The following is a 23807-nucleotide window of genomic DNA, read 5'->3' as shown; positions in this document are numbered from 1 at the left end:
GTTTGAACAGAAAAGTGAGACCCTGTTATCCAGCAGAGTTTGAGGTCATACGGAGATGCTCGCAGAGCTAAAAGAGAGAACAACGACATCCACTGGTGTGTAACAATAAATTATAAATATACCTCAACTCAAATTTATTTGAAATATGTTTGTATTCAGCTTATTACATCATTAGGATGTTTTTTCTTCTTATTTGAATTATTCAAAGATCACATAGCTGGCAGGTCCAATGACTAACTTCAGTGTTCTTCTCAAGTTACCACCTGTGCCACAACAGGATAGCAGATGCAGTTATAACTGATAAATAATAATACAAAAAAACGTTTACATTGAATCTCACAAAAGTGCCAATCCAACAGGTTTCACCTCAGCCTTAACCGTATTATTGAAGTACTTCTGTAGGATACGTTGGAATCAGATTTGCCTCAAATTTAACGATAGAAGTCCCGTCAAACTTCAGTAAATTACACGCAAACAGCGACGTCGTGCGGTGGCGGGAAGTTCTGTTACGAGAAAGGAATTCACAGTAATCTATCCTTGAGACATTACTGCTGACTGTGCCCGCGTTTGTTGGCTACTCTGATGCTCAGTAAACGCTTGTTTGGGAAAATGGAAAATAATGAGCCAAAAGCAAACCAATGTCACATCCCTTTAAATGTTCCACACATTTTCCCATATTGAAAAAGTTTTGTGTGTCAAATTTTTTCAGACATTAGAGCATTAAAGGAAGACTCTGCGAAATGATGTCGCCACAAGCAGCACCGCAGATATGTGGTCATGGCTAGAAATATTACAACTTTTGTCAAATAATTTTTTTAGCTAACCTTACCCTTTTCCTAACTTTAAACAAATTATCCTAACCTGCTACGTTAATTATCTTAACCTTTTGCGTAAATTCTCCTAACCTGCTATGAAAAGTCAAATCTGAGAAAAGCGGTATCCCATCTAKTTAAAACCCAGATATTGAGAGAAGCGAGATGCAAGACTTCACTCTCCAACAGTCACACACAGCGCATGTGCATGGGTTCGCTTCACGCTGCTCACAACGTACTAGCCAGGGCACCAAAACAGCAGAGCAATTGAGCCTCACACTTCAACGCTCTTAGTTTCAACGCTCTTAATAATTGAGACTCAAGATTAGTTGTTGCGGAAATTTACCCACTGCTGGTCATCACTAGTTACCACAGCCACAAAGTCATAATTATGGCTAAAACACCTCCCATTTTAAACCTTACCATAACGTTAACCCTAACCTTAACCACACTGCTAATGTTATGACTAAAACTAAACTTAAATTAAGACCAAAAAGCAAATATTTGTTTTCATGAATTTGTATGATATAGACAATTTTGACTTGGCTGTGCTATCTTTTGGACACCCACTATGCTGTTGATTTTCTGCATCTACTTCATATTTCATATCACTGGGTCTAACTTTAAGGCTTCAAATATGCTTTACAGTTTCAATTGACCAGAAATTGTCAATGTTATGCAATTTTTCAGACATTATAATCTGTCTGATACTTAGATAGAAGTAGGCCTACTTAATTACTTTGACAAGCTGTCAATCTCTTGACAAGATGTCAAATGAGGAAAATGTATTTGCAATGCCCTGCCCTCATACCACCACAATGCCAACTACCTCCTCAACATGGCTTTCATTCAGTTCCTGTTTAGCTACACATGCTCACTTGACTTTGAATTTGGATCATCTATTTTCGTTGGGCTGTGGCAGCACACACAGTGAAGGATGTGGTCACTGTATTCGTGTCCCTTCCACTAGTGAGCCACAGCTGTATGGGAAAAAAACTCTGGGATATAAAGCACTACTGAATGACACATACACTTTAGGACAGCTGCAGGTAAGATTTAACAATCTTCCCTCAGTATCTGGTCTACTGCTTTGATGAAATGTCAACAGGTCCTTTCTCCTAGAATAATTTAGACACTGTGCAAGAACTTGTTGGTGTATGTCTTGACTCAAGACTTGGGAAAGGAAAATAATTGAGACTCAAGATTTGAGTTTAAACTGCAGTTGAGTGTGTGTGCAGTGTTGATACCCTCTGTACCCAACAACAACACTGATCTCACCTCTGGTGCAAACCAAGGTCAGTCGCTTAGATTTCTTAGAAAACGGGCCCATTTTGCAGAGGTGTGAAATTTCTAAAACTTCCCAAAAATGTTGCTGCAAAGGCAACGTGTTGCTAAAGCCTTCGTTTCCTGTTCCTCTTTCAACACATCATCCACACAATCTGTCAACAACAGTCTTAACCAAGTCACAAAATGATCGTTGTGGTGTTGCTTCATGTACTCCAACACACTCAGTTATTGTTGCTCCCAGTACAATATTGTTGTCCCTGTGTTATGTGGGAGTCCTCCGGCCGGCACCATGGATTACAGAAACAGTGTCACAGGGTGACAATAGGGTGACACCTGCTTCCCATGCTGAGGTTGGAAGTCTGGCCAGGGCCAGTACAGTAATGTCAAGTAGAAAATTATCAGTAGAATAACCTTACGGAAGAGCTCAGAGACTTCAACGTGGCACCGTCATAGGATACCCCCTTTCCAACAAGTCAGTTAGTCAAATTTCTGCCCAGCTAGAGCTGCCCCGGTAAACTGTAAGTGCTGTTATTGTGAAGTGGAAACGTCTAGGAGCAACAACGGCTCAGCCGCGAAGTGGTAGGCCCCACACAAGCTCATAGAACGGGACCGTTGAGTACTGAAGCGCGTATCGCATAAAAATTGTCTGTCCTCGGTTGCAACACTCACTACTGAGTTCCAAACTGCCTCTAGAAGCAACGTCAGCACAATAACTGTTCGTCGGGAGCTTCATGAAATGGGTTTCCATGGCCGAGCAGCCGCACACAAGCCTAAGATCACCATGCGTATTGCCAAGCGTCGGCTGTAGTGGTGTAAAGCTCACCGTCATTGGACTCTGGAGCAGTGGAAACGCGTTCTCTGGCGTTATGAATCACTCTTCACCACCTGGCAGTCCGACGGACTAATCTGGCTTGGCGGATGGCAGGAGAACGCTACCTGCCCCAATGCACGGTGCAAACTGTAAAGTTTGGTGGAGGAGGAAAAATGGTCTGGGGCTGTTTTTCATGGTTCGGGTTAGGCCCCTTAGTGACAATGAAGGGAAATCTTAATGCTACAGCATACAATGACATTCTAGACGATTATTTGCTTCCAACTTTGTGGCAACAGTTTGGGGAAGGTCCTTTCCAGTTTCAGCATGACAATTCCCCCGTGCACAAAGCGAGGTCCATACAGAAATGTTTTGTCGAGATCGGTGTGGAAGAACTTGACTGGCCTGCACAGAGCCCTGACCTCAACCCCATCAACCCCTTCAGCTCTTGTAGCTGAATGGAAGAAAGTCCCCGCAGCAATGTTCCAACATCTAGTGGAAAGCCTTCGCAGAAGATTGGAGGCTGTTATAGCAGCAAAGGGGGGACCAACTCTATATTAATGCCCATGATTTTGGAATGAGATGTTCGATGAGCAGGTGGCCACATACTTTTGGTCATGTAGTATACGTGAAAAGCTAACATCAAGTTCACAAAACAAAACTGTAAATATGGTACATGTGCACAGGAAAGGTTTCAGTGAGTAGGGCAATGTAATTTAATTATTCCACGTCATTACATTCCTGCCTTAAAGATGCACTTCCGGGATCTTAAGCACAACAAATATGTATCATATTGCACAAATTGGATTTGTAACGTATCACACAAATTGCTAAATTCGTATGATACTGTATCATACAAATTGCACAATTCCTAACATCACACGAAATAGATGGTGTCGTACACAATTGGATGACATAGTACACAAAAAACAGGGACCCGTTTTGGCTCGTGAGCATCATTTTCAAAACTACTGGCTGAAATGATGCAACAGTTTCAGAGTGATCTTTAACTATCTCATGTAGGGTATGAACTTTACCCTCGGGAGTGCTTCCTGGACTACAACTCTCCGTTGGTTTTCGTGGCCTTTTCTCCGCTGGAGATCTGTTGGCGGATTGTCTGACTGACCGACTGACTACAACTTTTTGTACACGGTATTTCATTTGTTTGGGGTGATGTATACTGTGATTTATGTAGTTGTGAGGACGTATTATTCTTTGATTAGTCTTTGATACGCTTTATAGTTGTGTTGCAAAATAAGTGTTATTTTGAGTGTATGAATATACTGGGTTTACGCTACTGACAAACGTTGCGTGACTAAGGTCACTTGAGTCACTGAACTTATTTACCGGGCTGGACTCTTTTTATGCCCGAGGTACAGGACATTTCTAAATGAACATAAGCGCATTATTTGTTATATTGTTGTGTGTGTGTGTGATCATTTATGTTGTTAATACAACCACGCAAAAGAATACACTTGTTTGAAGTTCTTTCCAATGTTTTAAGGGGTTTATGAAAAGTATATTTCCATCCTGACTTTTACATAAGTCCTTTGTATTGGTGTGACTTGACGGACCAGATGGGACTCATTCCCTCCCAAACTAAAAGGAGAAACCAATGTTTTCTCTGGTAGGCACAACCTACCTGGCACCCCTATAAATAACCTCAAGTCAAAACCGTTACAACATGATCTGTCACATGATCTCAGTATATATACACCTGTTTTGAAAGGACCCAGAGTCTGCAACATCACTAAGCAAGGGGCACCACCAAGCAAGCAGCAYCATGAAGATCAATGAGCTTTCCCTGACTCTGGGGTGCTGCAGGAGGCCTGTGAGGTGTTCCACTGTTTCCTGTCCTGGCCGGAGCCCTGCTGGAGCGCCAGCCGACACCTGCTCTCCCTCATCCAACAGGAGCTCAGGGCGCCAGGTATTGAACCCTAGACTCTATACAGCCTTCCTGTTGGTCTGGGTGTCATCTCATCTGTCACTTGTCACTGTCCTGATACAAGTTCCATTTTCTTCCACATGGAGGCACTATTGTTTAAACCAGGACTCTCCAACACTACCATCCTGTAGGTTTTCACTCCAACCCTAATCTAGCACACCTGATTCTAATAATCAGCTGGTTGATAAACTGAATCAGGTTAGTTACTGGGGTTGGATCRAAAACCTWCAGGAGGGTAGTTCTCCAGGGACAGGGTTGGAGACCCCTGGTTTAAACAATACAAGAGGTAACACCATCCCTTATACTGTATTTCCACCAGGTATCTCATTTCAAAGACTAGTGAGAGAAGAACAGGGCTTGACCACCACCACCAATCACTCAAACTATGTAAGTCAACACAGGCCAACAAAGACCATCTGTGATTAAATCATTCAACGTCGCTCCAACTTGAAACATTTAAACACAAACCACTGTGATCCTCTTTGTTGTGTGTGACTGTATTAGGATGGTATTGTTAATGAGCCCAGGTGAGGATGTCCCTCCCGAGCTCCTGTCTGTCTCTGAATAGCTGAGTGGTGTCTGTCACTCCCAGAGGGACACCTCCATCACCCTGATCAAACATGCCTTCCAGACTGTCCTGCGGACCAAGTACCCCCTCCAGATACTGCATCATGCACTGCAGGTATGTCCTATTATATGTGATTCCTAAATGATGTGTTCAGTGTCATGTCTGCTCCCGCTCTTCCCACCCCTGGCGCTTGAGGGTGCCAGGCTGCCCTGCATCACGCACTCCTGCCATCTATTACGCACACCTGCCTTTCCTCGTCACGCACATCAGAGATATTGGACTCACCTGTTCATTACCTCCCCTATATTTGTCAGTTCCCCTGCTCTGTTCCCGGCTGCTGCATTAATTGTTTTTTGTTTGTGTTACTCGTTTGCTGACGCTGTTCCTGTCTCGTTCCATGTCCGTTCCTTATTAAATGTTTGACTCCCCGTACCTGCTTCATCTCTCCAGTGTCATTCCATGTGACAGAATGCAGCAGCCAACATACAAAGCATCGGGGAGTACTGGCGTTCCGGTTGGTGGTGACTTAGGCTCTAGGTCGCCGCCGATGRAACCGGGGGTGCCTAGCCAGCTCGTCGGGCTTCCACGCCCTAGCTGGCTTGAGAGCTTTCCTTGCCCCGGTTGGCTCGGAGGGTGCCCATCCCACGTCGGGCCTCAGCCGGATCGTCAGTTCTTGTTCGCCCAGCCGGCCCAGGAGTTTTTTGTTTTGTTGGTGGATTCCGCCGCCGATGGAACCGGGGGTGCCTAAGCCAGCCCGTCGGGCTTCCACGCCCTGGCTGGCTCGGCAGGTTTCCATCCCACTTCACACTCCACCGGATCATAGGGCTCCCTCGCAGTGGGATCGACAGGTGTCTTGCCTCAGCCGGATCGTTGGGCTTCCATGCCTCTGCCGGCTCCCACGCTCCTGCCGGTTCGTTGGGCTTCCACGCCACAACCGGCTTGCCCAGCGCCCATGTCTCGGCCGGTTCGCCCAGGTGGGACACCGGTGCCCCTAGAGGGTGGGTACTGTCATGTCTGCTCCCGCTCTTCTCCCCCTGGTGCTTGAGGGCTGCCCTGCATCACTCACTCCTGCCATCTATTATGCACACCTGCCTTTCCTCGTCACGCGCATCAGCAATATTGGACTCAATCATYACCTGTTTATTACCTCCCCTATATTTGTCAGTTCCCCTGCTCTGTTCCCCGCTGCTGCAATAATAGTTTTTTTYCCTGTGTTACTCGTTTGCTGAAGCTGTTCCTGTCTCGTTCCATGTCTGTTCCTTTATTAAATGTTTGACTCACAGTACCTGCTTCATCTCTCAAGCGTCATCCCATGTGACACACAGTTCAGTTACTTTACCTACTGTCACGTAGGCATTTCTATATGATTATCCAGGGTCATAAATTACCTTTTTCCATTAACCATTTTCTAGCTCCATGGTTTAATGTATTTTGGGTTGTTCATTTTAGATTTATGCATATATGGGTGGTGCACTAACACTACTGCAGATAATCTGTGTCATACATATACTGCTAGCAAACAGGTTATACAATATTTGTCTAACAGTCAAAAGGAGCAGAGGATCTGGAGCACCTTGTGACTGCAGTTAGAGGCCATGGAGACAGCAGCCTCTACATGGGACCCAGGCACAGCCAGAGTCTACTGCAGAGCCTGAAGGGGCTGGTGGAGAGCATTGGCATACCCCCTCCAGACTGCCATACAGGCCCTGGTGAGAACTTTACTACATGCGTCATCATAATCTCACCATCTGAGGTGTTCCTGGAACCGATAAACTGGTCAACTTTGGGCAAACAGGACTGACTGGAGATGATTAGAGACAGATGAGGAAGTCAAATGTTGAGTAATTACTCAAACTCAGTGTCACATACAATGCTTGATCCTACTTGATCTGTTTTAGTCTTGGTTCTTTCTCTTATTATTAGGAAATGTCCATACGCTGCCCGTAGCCAAATATCACATGTACTCCTGGGATAAGGTCAACTTCGGTAATGAGCTTTTCCCATTGCTTCTTTCTCCATATCAAGACAGTATATTTCAACCCCATACTGTAAAATCTGTATAGCCTTTGTCTGTGGATTGTCAATTATGTAATTCTGTGTATTCTTTCAGACATTTTAAATGACCTTCAGAGTGAGCTGGACCAGCTCCCAGTCTTTAACCTTTCCAGAGACAAGGGAGAGGAAGATGAGGAAACAGGAAGAGACAAAGAACCGATAAACAGACCACCGGATCTCCACTGTGTCCACCTGCTCCAAAGACTCTATGTTCTCCAGCTACTCCCTGTCCTCCATCTTGTCTGTGCCCTCAATCCTGTCTGAGTCTTCTGGGGTGGACAGTGACTTCAGCGAGGACTTGGAGACATGACAGCCAACCAGAGACCAGGAGGAGACCCAAGTCAAAAGTCCACTTCAGCCAGCGTTTCTCCATGCTCTTCAAGTCCCAACGCAGCTCCTCCCTCTGCCGAAGCACACAGAGCATGGGCTCCCGTGGTGATGCCATTAGAGACGGCCCATCTGTGGCGCTGTTCAAGCGCTCCAGGTCCGCCTGCCCCGCAGTTCAGGGTGCCTGCCCCACCTCAGATGGACCGTTTCCCCAGAGTCACCACGTGTGTGTGTCCGGAAGAGGCCCATCTTGAGTTGGGAAGCGGGGGATGGGTTGGAGATGTCCACCCTGGTCAGGGTGGTAGTGTTGGGGGGGACCGGGAGGCAGGGAGGTTGGCCAGGGCCTACACTGACCTACAGCAGAAGGGAGCAGGTGTCCTCGCCTCACCAGGGCCTACAGGCTGCAGTTCTACTCTGTCCCTGTGAAGAGGGGGAACCTGGGAGGTCCAGGAGGAGTGTCCATAGTGCCTGAGGGGCACTTAGGGAGTCTACTGAAATGCCCAACATCTACGGTGAAATACCCAGCTTCTTGTTTCTTCCAGAAGAGGACAAGAGCATTATCTACAGCTGACTTCATAGTTGTGTACAGAAGGCTTAAAACATTACGACATGCCATTAGATATGACAATGAGAGGCTTATAATCACTCCCTAACCCTAACTTTGTACAACTTATCTTATCTTTGCTGTCACATCCAGAAGTAAAATGGAGTTATACTTGAGGACAGCACCAATGACATCGCCCGGTTGAAAGGCATGACTGACCCTGGTACAAACAGAGCGTGCTCAGCCTGTCTCTGATGTCCTGTGCCAGGTACCACAATTACAACTTCACCTGGGTTCCTTTCAACAGGCCATGTGCCCTTTAATTATCCTAACTGGGGATTGTATTTCTATATGAATGTAATTTCCCAGACAACTTCTAAAGTGGATTGTGACTCAGATAACAGCTCCTCTGAGCGCCTTCTCCTCCTGGCAGACCTGGTGCTGTATTACTGTCGAAATGCAGCACAGCCTGTTCTGCTACAACTCTACCAGGCTGTGGTGAGCCCGGTCCTACTTTAACTAATACAAACTCATTCAAGGGTTTTTCTTAATATTTACTATTTTCTACATTGTAGAATAATGTAATTATTCTCAATTGTAGAATAATGGACTCAATTGTCCATTTACTGGTATGGACAGATATATCTGTATCTGAATACAGTGTTGAGATATAGTATCAGTCAAAAGTTGACACCTACTCATTCAAGGGTTTCTTAATTTTTACTATTTCATACATTGTAGAATAATAGTGAAGACGTCACAACTATGAAATAACACATCATCCAACCCTGGAATGAGTAGGTGTGTCAACTTAGAATACACAAGGTGCAATACCGAAATTTGGTTGTACATCAGCAATTTGTCTCTTGGTACTGTATATCAGTCACTCAATTTGATTGATAAATTAGTCTAGCCATCTATCTAAACTTGTAGTAATCATGGTTGAATTCCGACCCTTKACTCAGGGGCCCCCATTGGTTCTGACTTGGCATATGTGGACAACTACAAATACCTAGGTGTCTGGCTAGACTAAACTCTCATCCCAGACTCATATTAAGCATCTCCAATCCAATATTGAATCGGCTTCCTATTTCGCAACAAAGCCTCCTTCACTCACACTGCCAAACATACCCTCGTAAAACTGACTATCCTACCGATCCTCGACTTCGGCGATGTCATTTACAAAATAGCCTCCAACACTCTACTCAGAACTGGATGCAGTCTATCGCAGTGCCATCCGTTTTGTCGCCAAAAGCCTCGTATACCACCCACCACTACTAACAAATTGATATCTAACTCGGATATCATATTAACATGGCATAATTCATGGCAAAATGTGTAGAAATGCAGGRAATTAGATCTAAAACTGCAAATTTCTCTCCACCACATGGCACAATTTGTAGAATTGCATGGACTTACAGATGTAGGATCTTAATTTGACTCTTTTGTTGCTGAGAATTGTCCTAACAGCACAGTTCATGGAAATTGAAAAAACATGTGTAGTGGCTTACTTTGACTAACTCGTGTCCCTTTCATCCTTGACCTCACCCCTCAGCATATCTCCAGGTCAGAGGTGAAGTTGGACAAGGTCCAGGTGAGTGGTGGCAGTGGGACCACCTTCCCTGTGTCTGGACCAGGATGAGAAGATCATCCAAAGTGTCATGTACTGTATCAATTAAACCAACCACAGGCCTGATAATGTGCTGCCAATATACAGTATATTACATAATTATTTTACATGACATGTTGCTGACCCAATAATTATTATGTTGTGTCATTGTGCTGTAAACCAGGCAGCGGTTCTGACTGGTCTCACAGGAGGTCTCACAGGAGCCGGCCTAGTCAGGTCCAGCCACTGCACCCCTCCTTCTGCTCCCTGCTCTGCCTGCCCATCACCTCCTTCTGTGGCTCTCAACCATCATTAAACACTGGACTAGGCTACTCCTAAGCTACTCTCTCTCCTGAACCACTCAGACATAAACACCCACATGATGTCCTGATAATAATGTATTCCATTTAGCAGGAAGCTTTTATCCAAAGCAACATACAGTCATATGTACATGCATTTGAAGTTCGAAGTTTACATACACCTTAGCCAAATACATTTCAACTTGGTTTTTCACAATTCCTGACATTTAATCCTAGTAAAAATGCCCTGTTTTAGGTCAGTTAGCATCACCACTTTATTTTAAGAATGTGAAATGTCAGAATAATAGTAGAGAATTATTTCTTTYAGCTTTTATTTCTTTCATCACATTCCCAGTGGGTCAAAAGTTTACATATACTCAATTAGTATTTGGTAGCATTGCCTTTAAATTGTTTAACTTGGGTCAAATGTTTTGGGTAGCCTTCCACAAGCTTCCCACAATAAGTTGGGTGAATTTTGGCCCATTCCTCCTGACAGAGCTGGTGTAACTGAGTCAGGTTTGTAGGCCTCCTTTGCTCGCACACGCTTTTTCAGGTCTGCCCACACCATTTTCTATGGATTGAGGTCAGCGGATTTGTGATGGCCACTCCAAATACCTTGACATTGTTGTCCTTAAGCCATTTTGCCACAACTTTGGAAGTATGCTTAGGGGTCATTGTCCATTTGGAAGATGTTGCTTCAATATATCCACATAATTTTCCTTCCTCATGATGCCATGTATTTTGTGAAGTGCACCAGTTCCTCCTGCAGAAAGCACCCCCACAACATGATGCTGCCAACTCCGTGCTTCACGTTGGGATGCTGTTCTTTGGCTTGCAAGACTCCCCCTTTTCCTCAAACATAACGATGGTCATTAAGCCAAACAGTTCTATTTTTGTTTCATAAGACACGAGGAATTTTCTCCAAAAAGTACGATCTTTGACCCATGTGCAGTTGCAAACCGTAGTCTGTTTTTTTATGGTGGTTTTGGAGCAGTGGCTTCTTCCTTGCTGGCGGCCTTTCAGGTTATGTAAATTAGGACTCGTTTTACTGTGGATATAGATACTTTTGTACCTGTTTCCTCCAGCATCTTCACAAGGTCCTTTGCTGTTGTTCTGGATTGATTTGCACTTTTCACACCAAAGTATGTTCATCTCTAGGAGACAGAACGCGTCTCCTTCCTGAGCAGTATAATGGCTGTGTGGTCCCATGGTGTTTATCCTTGCGTCACTATTGTTTGTACAGTTGAACGTGGTACCTTCAGGCGTTTGGAAATTGCTCCCAAGGATGAACCAGACTTGTGGAGGGCTACAATTTTTAGGGTCTTGGCTGATTTCGTTTGATTTCCGCATGAAAAAGCAAAGAGGCATTGAGTTTGAAGGTAGGCATTGAAATACATCCACAGGTACACCTCCAATTAACTCAAATGATGTCAATTAGACTATCAGAAGCTTCTAAAGCCATGACATAATTTTCTGTAATTTTCCAAGCTGTTTAAAGGCACAGTCAACTTATTGTATGTAAACTTCTGACCCACTGGACATTGTGACACAGTGAAATAATCTGTAAACAATTGTTGGAAAATTACTTGTGTCATGCACAAAGTAGATGTCCTAACCGACTTTCCAAAACTATGGTTTGTTAACAAGAAATTTGTAGAGTGGTTGGAAAACAAGTTTTAATGACTCCAACCTAAGTGTATGCAACTTCAACTGTACATTTTATGTATGGTCCCGGGAATCAAACCCACTACCCTGGCGTTACAAGTGCCATGCTCTACCAACTGAGCTACAGAGGAAGTTGTATTACTTTGCTCATCTGGTGTACTGTAGTAGTCAACTCAGTCGTTTGGCGATCGACGTCACCGGCTTTCTAGCCATCGCCGCTCCATTTCTCATATCCWTTTGTTTTGTCTTGTTCCATTACACACCTGGTTTTCATTCCATAATTACTGCATGTTTTTAGTCCTCTGTTCCCCACCATGTCTTTGTGTGTAATTGTTTATTGTTATGTGGATTTTGTCAGGTGCCATACTTTTGCTATGTTCTGTGTTTTTGGCATGTTATTGTTCTTATGTGCTGTCATTTTTGGACCGGAATTAAAGTGAGCGTGTTTATTACACTCTGCTCTCCTGCACCTGACTTCGCCTCCTGTACACACCCCTGACACTCAGGATATTGTACAGTCACCATGGGCATTGCACTGTACATTTTTTGTCATTCTTATCATGTCTGAAGATTCATTCATTGAAATGTTCTCTATGCTATAATGTCAACATTTAATTTTTCAACTGTGAATGGCCCTGTAGACTCCTCAGTCCTCATTGACAAGTGTATAACTTGAATAAATACATATGATTTTTTTAATTTAAATAAATCTAACAGGATTCCATACTGTTGAATTTATTTCAGCTAAGCAATAACATAAAGGAAGTGAACATTGGGTCGCGCGTCAACCTGCCTACATATTACAAAGAAGGTGTGGCCAAATATACTGTTTAGTTTCTGTAGCCTACTCGATTAACCAGGAGGGCTGACGTGCGACCCACGTACCTAGAGAGGCTACTTGATAGAATGTGTTTAGTGAATTGTCTTTTTTACCAAACGTCCATCTACGAAAACAACGGTGTACCGTGTAGCTGCTGCTGTTCATCAGTCAATTCGTCCACATCCGGTGTCAGCGTACAGTGGCAAAATGCAAGGCAGGTGAATCTCTGTAGGATGACTACTGTATCATTATATTACAGGCTATACCGTAATAGTAAAGTGTATTTGCACCTGTAAAGCAGACTTTTGCGATCGTGTTGTAATAGTGATTGCTGCAATGTAGAGTTTGCTGTTTTTACATCTAGAACTCTAACACATATGTTACTTTTAATGATCTCAGTCATAGATCCCTGCACATTGATATCAATGTCACTGTTGCTTATGACAAGTATTTTGTAAATAGCCCAGGTCAGCAATAGTTTACATGTAGGCTTATGCTGAGCCAGTCAACTGGGCTCCCTAGGGAGTTTTTCACGCTAGGCTTGCACTTTTGAAAGTTCACTTCAGTGACAAATTACTTAAAAGTTATATACAATTAGACTAGGATTGATTGAAAGAAACGAATTTGACGTCTACTTTGAAAGTAAGAAGCATTACTAGCGCAATGATAGTGAATGACACTAAACTTGTATCTGGAATTTGGTGGAAGGAGGACTGATTGATTGTAATTTATCATACGTTCAGTATTCACATGTGCATTGTGTCAATTGCATAGAGAACTCAATAGTTCTGAAAATATTTGTCATAGCAGAAGAGGAAGTGTCGCATTCATCCAGAAATCATTCTGACCTGTGTAGTTAATACATCTTTTCATTATTGGTCTTTCTGCMTTTCAGTTTGTCAGAGAGTACTTTTCAGTTTATAACTAGTCGTCATGCTCTCTACACCCGCACATTTCTGTAGACAGGAAACAGGTTAATTCTGGCCTCAAAGTGTGAGCTGGGGAGGCTTACTGTATGCTATGTGTTGATGCGGAACGGCAGCATTAGACCGTTTGTGTGAATGTAATAGGGTTTTCACGTACGAATTTGTTTATATAATTTCTCCCAAAGTTTCCCTGTATGTATCGACTTTGGTGTCTGATAGGTTAGGTGTCTCTTATCAAGTGAATTATCAGAAAGTCTTCATGTTTTTATGAGTTGAGAAGTCCCCCCACCTTCTGTACCTTGGTTGTCTTAGAGTGCATTTGGAAAATATTCAGACCCCTTGACTTTTTCCACATTTTGTTACATTACAGCCTTATTCTAAAATGGATTAAATAGATTTTTCCCTCATCAATCTACACACAATATCCCAGAATGACAAAGCAAAAATAGTTTTAAAAAAATGTTTGAAAATATATTGTAAATGTGAAATATATTTACATAAGACCCTTTACTCAGTCATTTGTCGAAGCACCTTTGGCAGCGATTACAGCATCATGTCTTCTTGGGGGTGACGCTACAAGCTTGGCACACCTGTATTTGGGATCCTCTCAAGCTCTGTCAGGTTGGATGGGGAGTGTCGCTGCACCGCTATTTTCAGGTCTTTCCAGAGATGTTCAATCGAGTTCAAGTCAGGGCTCTGGCTGGGCCACTCAAGGACATTTAGAGACTTGTCCCAAAGCCACTCCTGCATTGTCTTGGCTGTGTGCAATTTTAGAATAAAGCTGTAACATAACAAAATGTGGAAAAAGTCAAGGGGTCTGAATACTTTCCGAAAGCACTGTAAATCCACACATGTGGTGTCAAGCCCTGCTCCTTTATCTAGGCAGGAGCCCATGATGCTGAATTGTGATGTTTGACCTCCAAATTCTCTTGGGATGAATAAGGAAACAACCCCATGGAACCCTCCAGCAGGTAAACGTTCACTTACTCAGTCTTTGAACTCATACAGTATTTCAATGATTTATGTATACTTTGCTCTTTACTGTTGTTTGTCCCTTTTAATTACTTGGGTAGACTGACGTCTAGTAGTAAGAATCCCCACACACAGGACCACTGTGTTTTTAAACAGAGCTGCTATCTTGTCAAAATATGACATTTGATGTTTATAACTCTATTATTGTAGCTGCCAGTATGTCGTCAGCAGTGGAGGCCAGTATGTACAACAGTATTCAGGCCATCCTCAGACAGGCTGCCTCCTCATGCAGCAAAGGTACATTATCAGTGCATACAACAATAAAAAGTCAACGATTATCACATTCATYATTAYGTKGCATAATTATCTATTATASAATATTAATAGTATTACACAATTTAATAGACTTGAGAACATTATGTGGTCAATTCAGCAGCCTTGTTTGACTTCCTGAAGGTATGCTGAGGTGGACTCTTCATAAGAAGGTGGAGACCCATCCATCTAACAGTGTCTCACTGGTCARKGTTCTGGTCAAAGAGCTAGAGAAGGTTGGTCTGACACTACTAGAGTATTCTGTTCTTGCAGAATGACACATGGCATGCCCTTTGTCTTCAGAAGTTTAATTGGCCATTTTAATTGTCAATKTGATGATGAAAGCTTCCTTCATTTGTTGATTCAGGTGGAGAGGCTTGACTATAAGATGCATGTCATTCCATTGCTTCACACTCTCAACTACGTTATTATTCAGGTCAGATTCATTTACCTTACCTTCATCTGAAATAACCTTGATCAGAGTGTAGCTGTCCTGTATTACTGACATCTAGTTTACTGTGTTATTTCCACGTATCATATTTCTTGTGTTGATTTCCTGGTTATCTTTATCCTGCTTAGAATAATTATATTGTTCCTTGTTTGTTTTATTTTGGGATGCCCTATTCAAGCTATGTGATTGTTTTGTGTTTGTGTTTGTTTTTACTTTCCARTCAGCTCTGATGTATGYGTCTGATTGTGATGGCTGCTCTTTTTATTCCGGTGTATCGACAGCAGTCTAGCCGCATTCCATGTAACCTGTTTCAGAGAGTGTATGAATGCTTCAAAAGGCTCCTAACACTTCCAGAGCCCTACTGTACTATCGCACTGAGATACACGAGAAGCATAAAGATGGAGCAGATCACACCAGGTACTCATCACTAGCACTTTACACTTTACACAGTGGCATGTACTGTAGCACAAGCACATTTTAATCATATGAATACAGTATACAGTTCTCCAAACATTTATTTACCTTACTCCCTTTGTTCTGCTAAAGCTCCCTCTCCTACAATAACTTCCTCCACAGGAGCTTTGTATCAGAGAAGGGTAATTGCTGAGCAGAGCCTAAGGAACAAACATTTTCCCCATCAGGAAAAGTGAGTTTAAAACACCCACGAACACATCTGCCATCAGAAGATATTTTACACTTCCCACTGAAGTCAGTTTGTAGTCACTAGCAACAGCTGACTAATTTAGTCATGGTCATTTCTCATAAGGTGAGGGTGGGGGATTGTTTGCTCTGTGTGAGCTGTGGTGTCTCTTTCCCTTTCACAAACTGATGCTTGTAAATKAGGACTTTTCCGTCAGCTACTCTGAAGTTGTTCTGTATCCACAATAGCTGTGCTGACTGGCTGCCCCTCTGACTGTGTCCCCTGTAGAGTATTTGTGTTTGCAGACCCGGCTGTGTTCTCAGGGCCCCTGTGGCAGGCGGTGAGGGCAGACCTGGTGCTGGCCAGCCCCCAAAGTGACACACTGGCAAGACGGGTGCTACTGCACACTCTGCAGGCTGGACTGGTGAAGGCCTGTCATGGTCCAATACTGACTCAAGCTCTGGAGGTGAGGGAGGTCAATGGGCTGTGATGATATGATACGTTTGGATTAATTGATTTCATATCTTGGTATTTGTGTGCATCAGATGGATAATGAAATCACGTGTGTGCCTGCGTGTGTGCGGGCGTGCATGTGTGTGTGCCGCAGGATCTAGGAGAAGATGTGGAGCAGTACTTCCAGGAGGTGGTGTTAGCTGTAGAGCAGAGTATAGAGAACGGCGAGGCCGGCCGTGACCAGTACCAAACCARGCTACAGCACATCTACAGTGACATCCTGACCTCTGCTAACCAAGGTGTGTGTAAAGGAGGATAGGGTTGGGCGGTATCCAGATTTTCCTATCGGCATACTGTCCTTACGGTATTACAGGTTTAGGACACAAGGGGGCACCAGAAAACCCATTGGGCGTCTATTACCATAATGCTAACTAAATTAGCACAAGTCATAGCGAATTTCCATGAAGGCTGCTAGCTAAATATGCTAACAAACACAAACGAAATCAAACGAATTGCAAAGACAGGCAATCCAGCTCATAAAGTTATACATACAGTACCAGTCAAAAGTTTGGACACCTACTTATTCCAGGGTTTTTCTTTATTTTTTACTATTTTCTACATTGTAGAATAGTAGTGAAGACATCAGAACTATGAAATAACACATATGGAATCATGTAATAACCAAAAAAGTGTTAAACAAATCTAAATGTATTTTATATTTGAGATTCTTCAAAGTAGCAATCCTTTGCCTTGATGACAGCTTTGCACACTTTTGGCATTCTCTCAACCAGCTTCATGAGGTAGTCACCTGGAATGCATTTCAATTAACAGGTGTGCCTTGTTAAAAGTTCATTTGTGGAATTTCTTTCCATCTTAATGCATTTGAGCCAATCAGTTGTGTTGTGACAAGGTAGGGTTGGTATACAAAAGATAGCCCTATTTGATAAAAGACCAAATAGGGCAAGAACAGCTCAAATAAGCAAAGAGAAAAGACAGTCCATAATTACTTTAAGACATGAAGGTCAGTCAATCAGGAAAATGTCAAGAACTTTGAAAGTTTCTTCAAGTGCAGTTGCAAAAACCATCAATCGCTATGATGAAACTGGCTCTCATGAGGACCGCCACAGGAAAGAAAGACCCAGAGTTACCTCTGTTTCGGAGGATAAGCCCAAATAAATGCTTCACAGAGTTCAAGTAACAGACACATCTCAACATCAACTGTTCAAAGGAGACTGCGTGAATCCGGCCTTCATGGTCAAATGCCTGCAAAGAAACCACTACTAAAGGACACCAATAAGAAGAAGAGACTTGCTTGGGCCAAGAAACCCGAGCATTGGACATTAGACCAGTGGAAATCTGTAATTTGAGAGCTTTGTTTCCAACCGCCTTGTCTTTGTGAGACGCAGAGTAGGTGAACAGATGATCTCTGCATGTGTGGTTCACACCGTGAAGCATGGAGGAGGAGGTGTGATRGTGTGGGTGTGCTTTGCTGGTGACACTGTCAATGATTCATTTACAATTCAAGGCACACTTAACCAGCATGGCTACCACAGCATTCTGCAGCAATACGCCATCCCATCTGGTTTTAACTTAGTGGGACTATCATTTGTTTTTCAACAGGACAATGACCAAACTCACCTCCAAGCTATGTAAGGCCTATTTGACCAAGAAGGAGAGTGATGGAATGCTGCATCAGATGACATGGCTTCCACAATCACCCAACCTCAACCCAATTGAGATGGTTTGGGATGAGTTGGACCGCAGAGTGAAGGAAAAGCAGCCAACAAGTGCTTAGCATAGAGAATCTCAAATATAAAATATATATCGATTTGTTTAACACTTCTTTGGTTACTACATGATTCCATATGTGTTATTTCATAGTTTTGATGTCTTCACCTTTATTCTACAATGTRGAAAATAGTAAAAAATAAAGAAAAACCCTTGAATGAGTAGGTGTGTCCAAACTTTTGACTAGTACTGTATATAGGTAGGAGCTACCGAATGTCATTTTTCTTGAGTTTGGACATTTTATAAGTGAATGTGAATGAGAGACATTGTGCAAATGAACAAAGTTTTGATGCATGCTTGTTTGAAGGAAGAACAGTTCTGGCTCTGGAGCAGCATGTGTACACACTGTGTCTGTGTGGAGTCACGATAGCATAGGCAGCTGTACAGGTTTCTTAAACACGGCAGAAAGCTAACACCATATGATGCCCTGTCACCTTATTAATTCAGCCACTTACTTAGATAACGAGAAAGTTAAACTTAGGGGTCGGGTTAACGAAGAATTCTACGTTTTTCACGAAGAAAACAAAAAACGCATAAGAAATACCTTGATGCGTTTTATAAACACAGATATAAAATGCTTCTTAATGTCGATTCTGCTCGGCATCAGACTAATTTTGTGCTTCAGTTGCACTTCTTTACTCGGATGAGAATTCACAAAAGGGCATTCTATCAGCAGACAACCTAGCCTACATTTCTCAGGTAAAATGCTAGATTAACTTCAAAGGAGTTTCCTAAAACATTAGGAAATGTAGCTGGCTACATTCTTTCTATGATAAACATTAGAAATATGTTTKAAAAGAACTTGATTTTTCATAGTAAGCTCATTTAGTTGTGTGGCTGCCAGCCAWATAGTGTTGCACTTACATTGTCATTTGATAAATAATTAACCTATTTTCTTACACTAATGTATTTTCTGTGAAGGAAAACTACAGTTGCACGCCCCTGATCACTTTTTTGAAGCAAAAACACTGTTGCCTTTCAAAGTGAAATATAATACCCGTGTCAATACACAGCTGGACTCACCTGCTCCCACTTTTACCCTTTGTGCTATTTACAAACAACCACGTGACTGGCTTAACTGTTCTGGGGAACTACAGTAAGCTTCATAATGTAAAATAGTGTGACAGGTGAAATGAAGAACGCCATCTGCTTTATCTCCTAACGTATTGCATAAGTTTACTGCAGCTATTTACTTAAAGAGTAGCTACAAATATTAAAATGTATTGAAAACCTTCAAAGAAATAGTTTAAACAGTATTGACGGTATTGAAAAACCATCCCGTGGCCATTTCTAAATACCCTGGCATAACGGTGTATATGGTATACCACCGAAGGCTAAAGGAGAATAATGAAAGAGATTTGCTGACTGTGACAAATAGGATATTCACTGTTTATTGTGTTATGTTCACTCTCTCTGTTCAGACCCAAAGGCCCGTGGCTCTCTTTCTAACACTCCATTGCCCTCTCCAGAGATTCACTTCCACCTGTGGACAAACGAAGAGGAGCTGTGTGAGTCAACATTAGAGAACCTTAGTTTCTAGGGTATTATAAAGACTTAAAAATTCTGTCAAATCAGACTAATAGATAGTGTGGCAATCTTGAATCTTTCATATTTTTCTATAGGGAATGAGCTGGTGAACTTCACCCTAAACGTTTCCACCTCTGAGCGGAACTCTATGTACCAGGAGGAGGAAGAGGAGGATGTTTCTAAGAGGGTTTCCCTCCTGTCTGTTGATAGTGGAATAGAGAAGGACCTGTCTGACATGGAGGAGCGGGAACAGAGGAATCCATTCACCCGGTCATGGTCACCGTGTTTCAGAGGGAGAATGAAGCCAGAAGACAAAATGGCTCAGGAAAACATCAAGGGGCCCACCAGTAGCACCCCTCTCCCTAAAGAGGAGGGGGACCATACCGCACGCATTGTGATGATGGGAGACGACAGGGTGCTGGGGAGACTGGCCAAGGCGTATCACTCCATCCGGTAGGAAGTATTTCTACTGTCCCTTAATGTCCCTTAATACCTAGTTTCATCCTCATACATGTGAAATTCAGTTTTTATCCAAAGTGACTTACAGTCATGCGCGCATACATTTTTATGTATGGGTAGTGCTGGAAGTTGAGCCCACTATCCTGGCGTTGCAAACACCATGCTCTACCAACTGAGATACAGAGGACTACTGTACACTGTAATTACACTGTAATTCTGACATTTAGAAATGTGTGTGAACTGTTTTACAATGTGCATTGCTTTTGTGTGCAGAAAAAGGGAGGCAAAACATCTCATCTTGACCAAGAGATTGAACCTACAGATATACTACATCCCTGTCACTGATGAGCCTATCGTCAATTCACCTGTGAGCAATAATCCAGTCCAAAATCCAATAATACCAATAATGTAAAATAAACATCCATCTCATGCTGCACATGTACAGTAACCGGTATGATTTGCTAGGTTATGGAACCAGTCTTTTCTCTTTTTCAGGAAAGCACATCACAAGTTGGAGACAGGTTGTCTCTAGCCTCGTTCTTAGGAAGGGTCGATCCCTGGTACGAAAGCAACATCAACAGTTTGGGAGCCATGATTCCAAAGCTGGCAGGAACGGTAATGAGTACTAATACATGCATTGTTTTATAAAGTAMTCTAATTCTGATCATGATTGTCCARAAAGATCCATCAAATGGGTTYAAGGATACCTAAATRGAAAGTGGTTTTTAAGAKAGAAATAGACATCCAGTCATGTCACAGTGAGACCTAATACTGTGTCTACGATGTGCCATTGCAGCAGTCCAGTCACAGCAGGTCATCAGAACCCAACCACTTCCTTGTGGATGTCCTCTCCTACTACCTTCGCTGTGGCCTACAGCCTGTCCACTTCACACTCTACTCTGTCAAGGTCAGCTCCCTGAGATACATCCACATGTCATAGTCACGTGTGTGCGTGTGTGTTAGCAGCAGGATGATACACAAACATATGGCAGCCCCTGAATAGTTCATACTGAAGAGTTCATAGCCCAGTATAACATAATGATTACGGTTATCATCAGGGGTTAAATTGGGAATTTGGAGGTTGGAAAGCCCTACTTGATGAATGGGGGGAGCATTATGGTTAGGGTTGAGGCTAGGTTTAGGGTTGAACTGGGATGTGGACATGGGGCTAGGATTAGGGTTGTGGTTGAGGCTAGGTTAAGGGTTGAACTGGGATGTGGACATGGGGCTAGGATTAGGGTTGTGGTTGAGGCTAGGTTAAGGGTTGAACTGGGATGTGGACATGAAGCTAGGGTTAGGGTTGCTGTCATCCTAGGGTACCCAAGCCTTTATCCTAACCTTGGTTTATCATACTTGTATCATACGTTTTATCCTACTTTCTTCTTTGGACCTGTAAATTGCTGGAGCTTGGCTTTCCCTTTGACCCAAGGTGCAAGAGCCCTGCTTCGAGTAGCTCCGGCTCAATTTAACCACTTGTTATCATTAAGAAAAAAACAACACAATTTCTCCCTAATTTGAACTTGTTCTTGTTGCCCTGTTGTGTTTTTAGATCTCTGTCTCTGGCCAGACTGGTAGCCCTGTGGACGAGGTGTTTGTGTCCCACCTGGATGCTGAGTTCCCGGAGTTTAAAACACTCAGAGAAAATCTAAGACAAGGTACTGTTGTCACAACTGTGAATGCAGCATGAACCGTGTTGTCAGGACAGGGACAGAAACTAGATCGTCCTGTTACTGCTTCTGTTGGTGATTGCATAATGTCTCTCTGCAGAGAGATCTAGYAGGCGACGAACAAGGAAGACACWTGGAACCTGTGGAGCGGTGGTTTCTATGAATTACAGTAAGGTACTTTCTGAAGGMTTTCTTCCCTATTTGTGTTATAGAGTATTTGATTAGTGGTTAGTGAATGTGTTCATGCTTGGTTAGTGTAGTCACAGTATCATTGGAATAATTTAGGAACAAGTAGTACACGTTTAAATGAAAAGTAACAACTATGGAAATATCTAGATATCCTTTAAATCCGTATGGCATAATGTCTTAACTACAGTACCAAATGTGTCTGTGTCTCAAATGCTTTCTGCAGGTCTCCTTGAGCAAACAAGAGGTTGTCCAGGGAAGGTCAGTCATGACATGTGGAGTGGTCATCAGTGCAATCTCACCCAATGAAACAGAAGGTTTGCGTTAAAACATGCAGTAACTACCTAGCGGTTCTCAATGGCAACTTGGTTTCATTACCTCAAATCAACAATTTGTCATCCCTACTTTCCCTAGGTCTTGATTTCCTCACTGTCAATTTTGACAGTACAAATCCAAGATGCTGCACGGTAAGGATATTTCTGAATGTGTGATAATAAATCATTGAGACCCCAATTACACCATATGTAAAAGTACTAATACTGTCAGTCAGGCAACACAGTGCCAGATGTGGTTTCTTGATCTCATCCTCATGTCTCACCTCCAAAATAGATTATTGATTAAGGCAATTATATATAATGGTAGAGGTTTGATTTGAGCCCATAAATGCAAAAAGGGTAGGCATACAGTACTGCAGTTTGGAGTAACATCCCACAATGATTTTTGCTCCTAACCTATCAGTATATTTAATTTGACCATGCTGTGTTGACAGGAGATCAGAACTCAAAACATTAAAATCAGAATCCTGGAGGATAAGACCTTCACAGTCTGTCTGGACAAAGACTGTCGCAGGAAATACACACATGTGCAAAGGTCAGAGATCATACTCATCAGCAATAGAATGCCATGATGCTCTACCATCTCTACTATTGATGAATGCTATACAGTAGTTATTTAGTTGTCTTTTACAGAGAATTTCCCTGGGCTCAAACTGTAATAACTAAGTAACCAACACTCTTTTACAGCATTGAGATCTCTCCATGTTTGGATCCAGGGTATTGCCTCCAGACAAGTTCCAAGTTCAGTGTGGGAGAGGAGAGGGAGGCGGGGTTGAGCAAATACATGTGCAAGATCCTGCCTCTGCCAATCAACACCTTCACTGGCATCAACCACTGAGGGGATTTGATTATTTAGCTCGGGCTCTGTTCCGGGCGTGAGCCAGGTGCTCTGCTCTGGCCAATGGCGAAGTAAGCTAAAAACAAAAGTGACGTCGGTTATGCACGTGGAGTAATGAGTAGGATTCTGTGTTTTCACATGCGAAAGGGATTTATTTTGATTAAAAAAGTGTTTTATCTGCCTTCCCAATGAAATCTAGTTTGAAAATTCGAACATATATTTTATGAAAAGAGATGTTGTATGTATTTTTTATTTTATTTTATTATGATCCCCATTAGCTGTTGCAAAAGCAGCAGCTACTTTTCCTGGGTTCCACACAAAACATGAAACAAGACATAATACAGAACATTAATAGACAAGAACAGCTCAAGCACAGAACTACATAAAAAAACTTTTTGAATACACACATAGCCTACATATCAATACATACACGCAAACTATCTAGGTCAAATAGGGGAGAGGTGTTGTGCCGTGAGGTGTTGCTTTATCTGTTTTTTTAAAACCAGGTTTGCTG

At 42.7% G+C, this 23807-nt stretch overlaps 2 protein-coding genes across 5 annotated transcripts; both read left to right on the top strand.

Moving 5' to 3' along the window:
- The first annotated feature begins 4717 nt into the window (after positions 1 to 4717).
- On the top strand, positions 4718 to 7884 carry LOC111980340 (phosphoinositide 3-kinase regulatory subunit 5-like). The gene is made up of 6 exons (XM_024147791.2): positions 4718 to 4834; positions 5172 to 5239; positions 5445 to 5534; positions 6967 to 7129; positions 7344 to 7406; positions 7531 to 7884. The coding sequence occupies exons 4-6, from the start codon at positions 7036 to 7038 to the stop codon at positions 7737 to 7739; spliced, it is 366 nt and encodes a 121-aa protein (XP_024003559.1). The 5' UTR covers positions 4718 to 4834; positions 5172 to 5239; positions 5445 to 5534; positions 6967 to 7035; the 3' UTR covers positions 7740 to 7884.
- Positions 7885 to 12777: 4893 nt separating this feature from the next.
- LOC111981919 (phosphoinositide 3-kinase regulatory subunit 6) lies at positions 12778 to 23807 on the top strand. Of its 4 annotated transcripts, none has more exons than XR_002879641.3 (20): positions 12778 to 12957; positions 14552 to 14636; positions 14848 to 14934; positions 15094 to 15185; positions 15317 to 15385; positions 15682 to 15817; positions 15977 to 16046; positions 16329 to 16506; positions 16648 to 16792; positions 19703 to 19789; positions 19904 to 20261; positions 20541 to 20634; positions 20763 to 20882; positions 21064 to 21174; positions 21817 to 21922; positions 22035 to 22103; positions 22347 to 22437; positions 22535 to 22587; positions 22890 to 22990; positions 23143 to 23559. XR_002879641.3 is itself a non-coding variant. In XM_024013409.3 (20 exons), the coding sequence occupies exons 2-20, from the start codon at positions 14600 to 14602 to the stop codon at positions 23291 to 23293; spliced, it is 2157 nt and encodes a 718-aa protein (XP_023869177.1). In that variant the 5' UTR covers positions 12778 to 12957; positions 14552 to 14599; the 3' UTR covers positions 23294 to 23807. The 4 variants fall into 4 exon arrangements, 3 of the variants coding, with proteins under 3 accessions (XP_023869177.1, XP_023869176.1, XP_023869178.1); XM_024013409.3 differs by having other exon boundaries at positions 15685 to 15817; positions 22035 to 22108; positions 23143 to 23807; XM_024013408.3 differs by having other exon boundaries at positions 22035 to 22108; positions 23143 to 23807.

The sequence above is a fragment of the Salvelinus sp. IW2-2015 genome, linkage group LG20, assembly GCF_002910315.2.
Source record: "Salvelinus sp. IW2-2015 linkage group LG20, ASM291031v2, whole genome shotgun sequence".
Taxonomy (NCBI): domain Eukaryota; kingdom Metazoa; phylum Chordata; class Actinopteri; order Salmoniformes; family Salmonidae; genus Salvelinus; species Salvelinus sp. IW2-2015.
The sequence above is the reverse complement of the archived record's forward strand: the minus strand, read 5'-3'. Positions and strand labels throughout refer to the sequence as shown.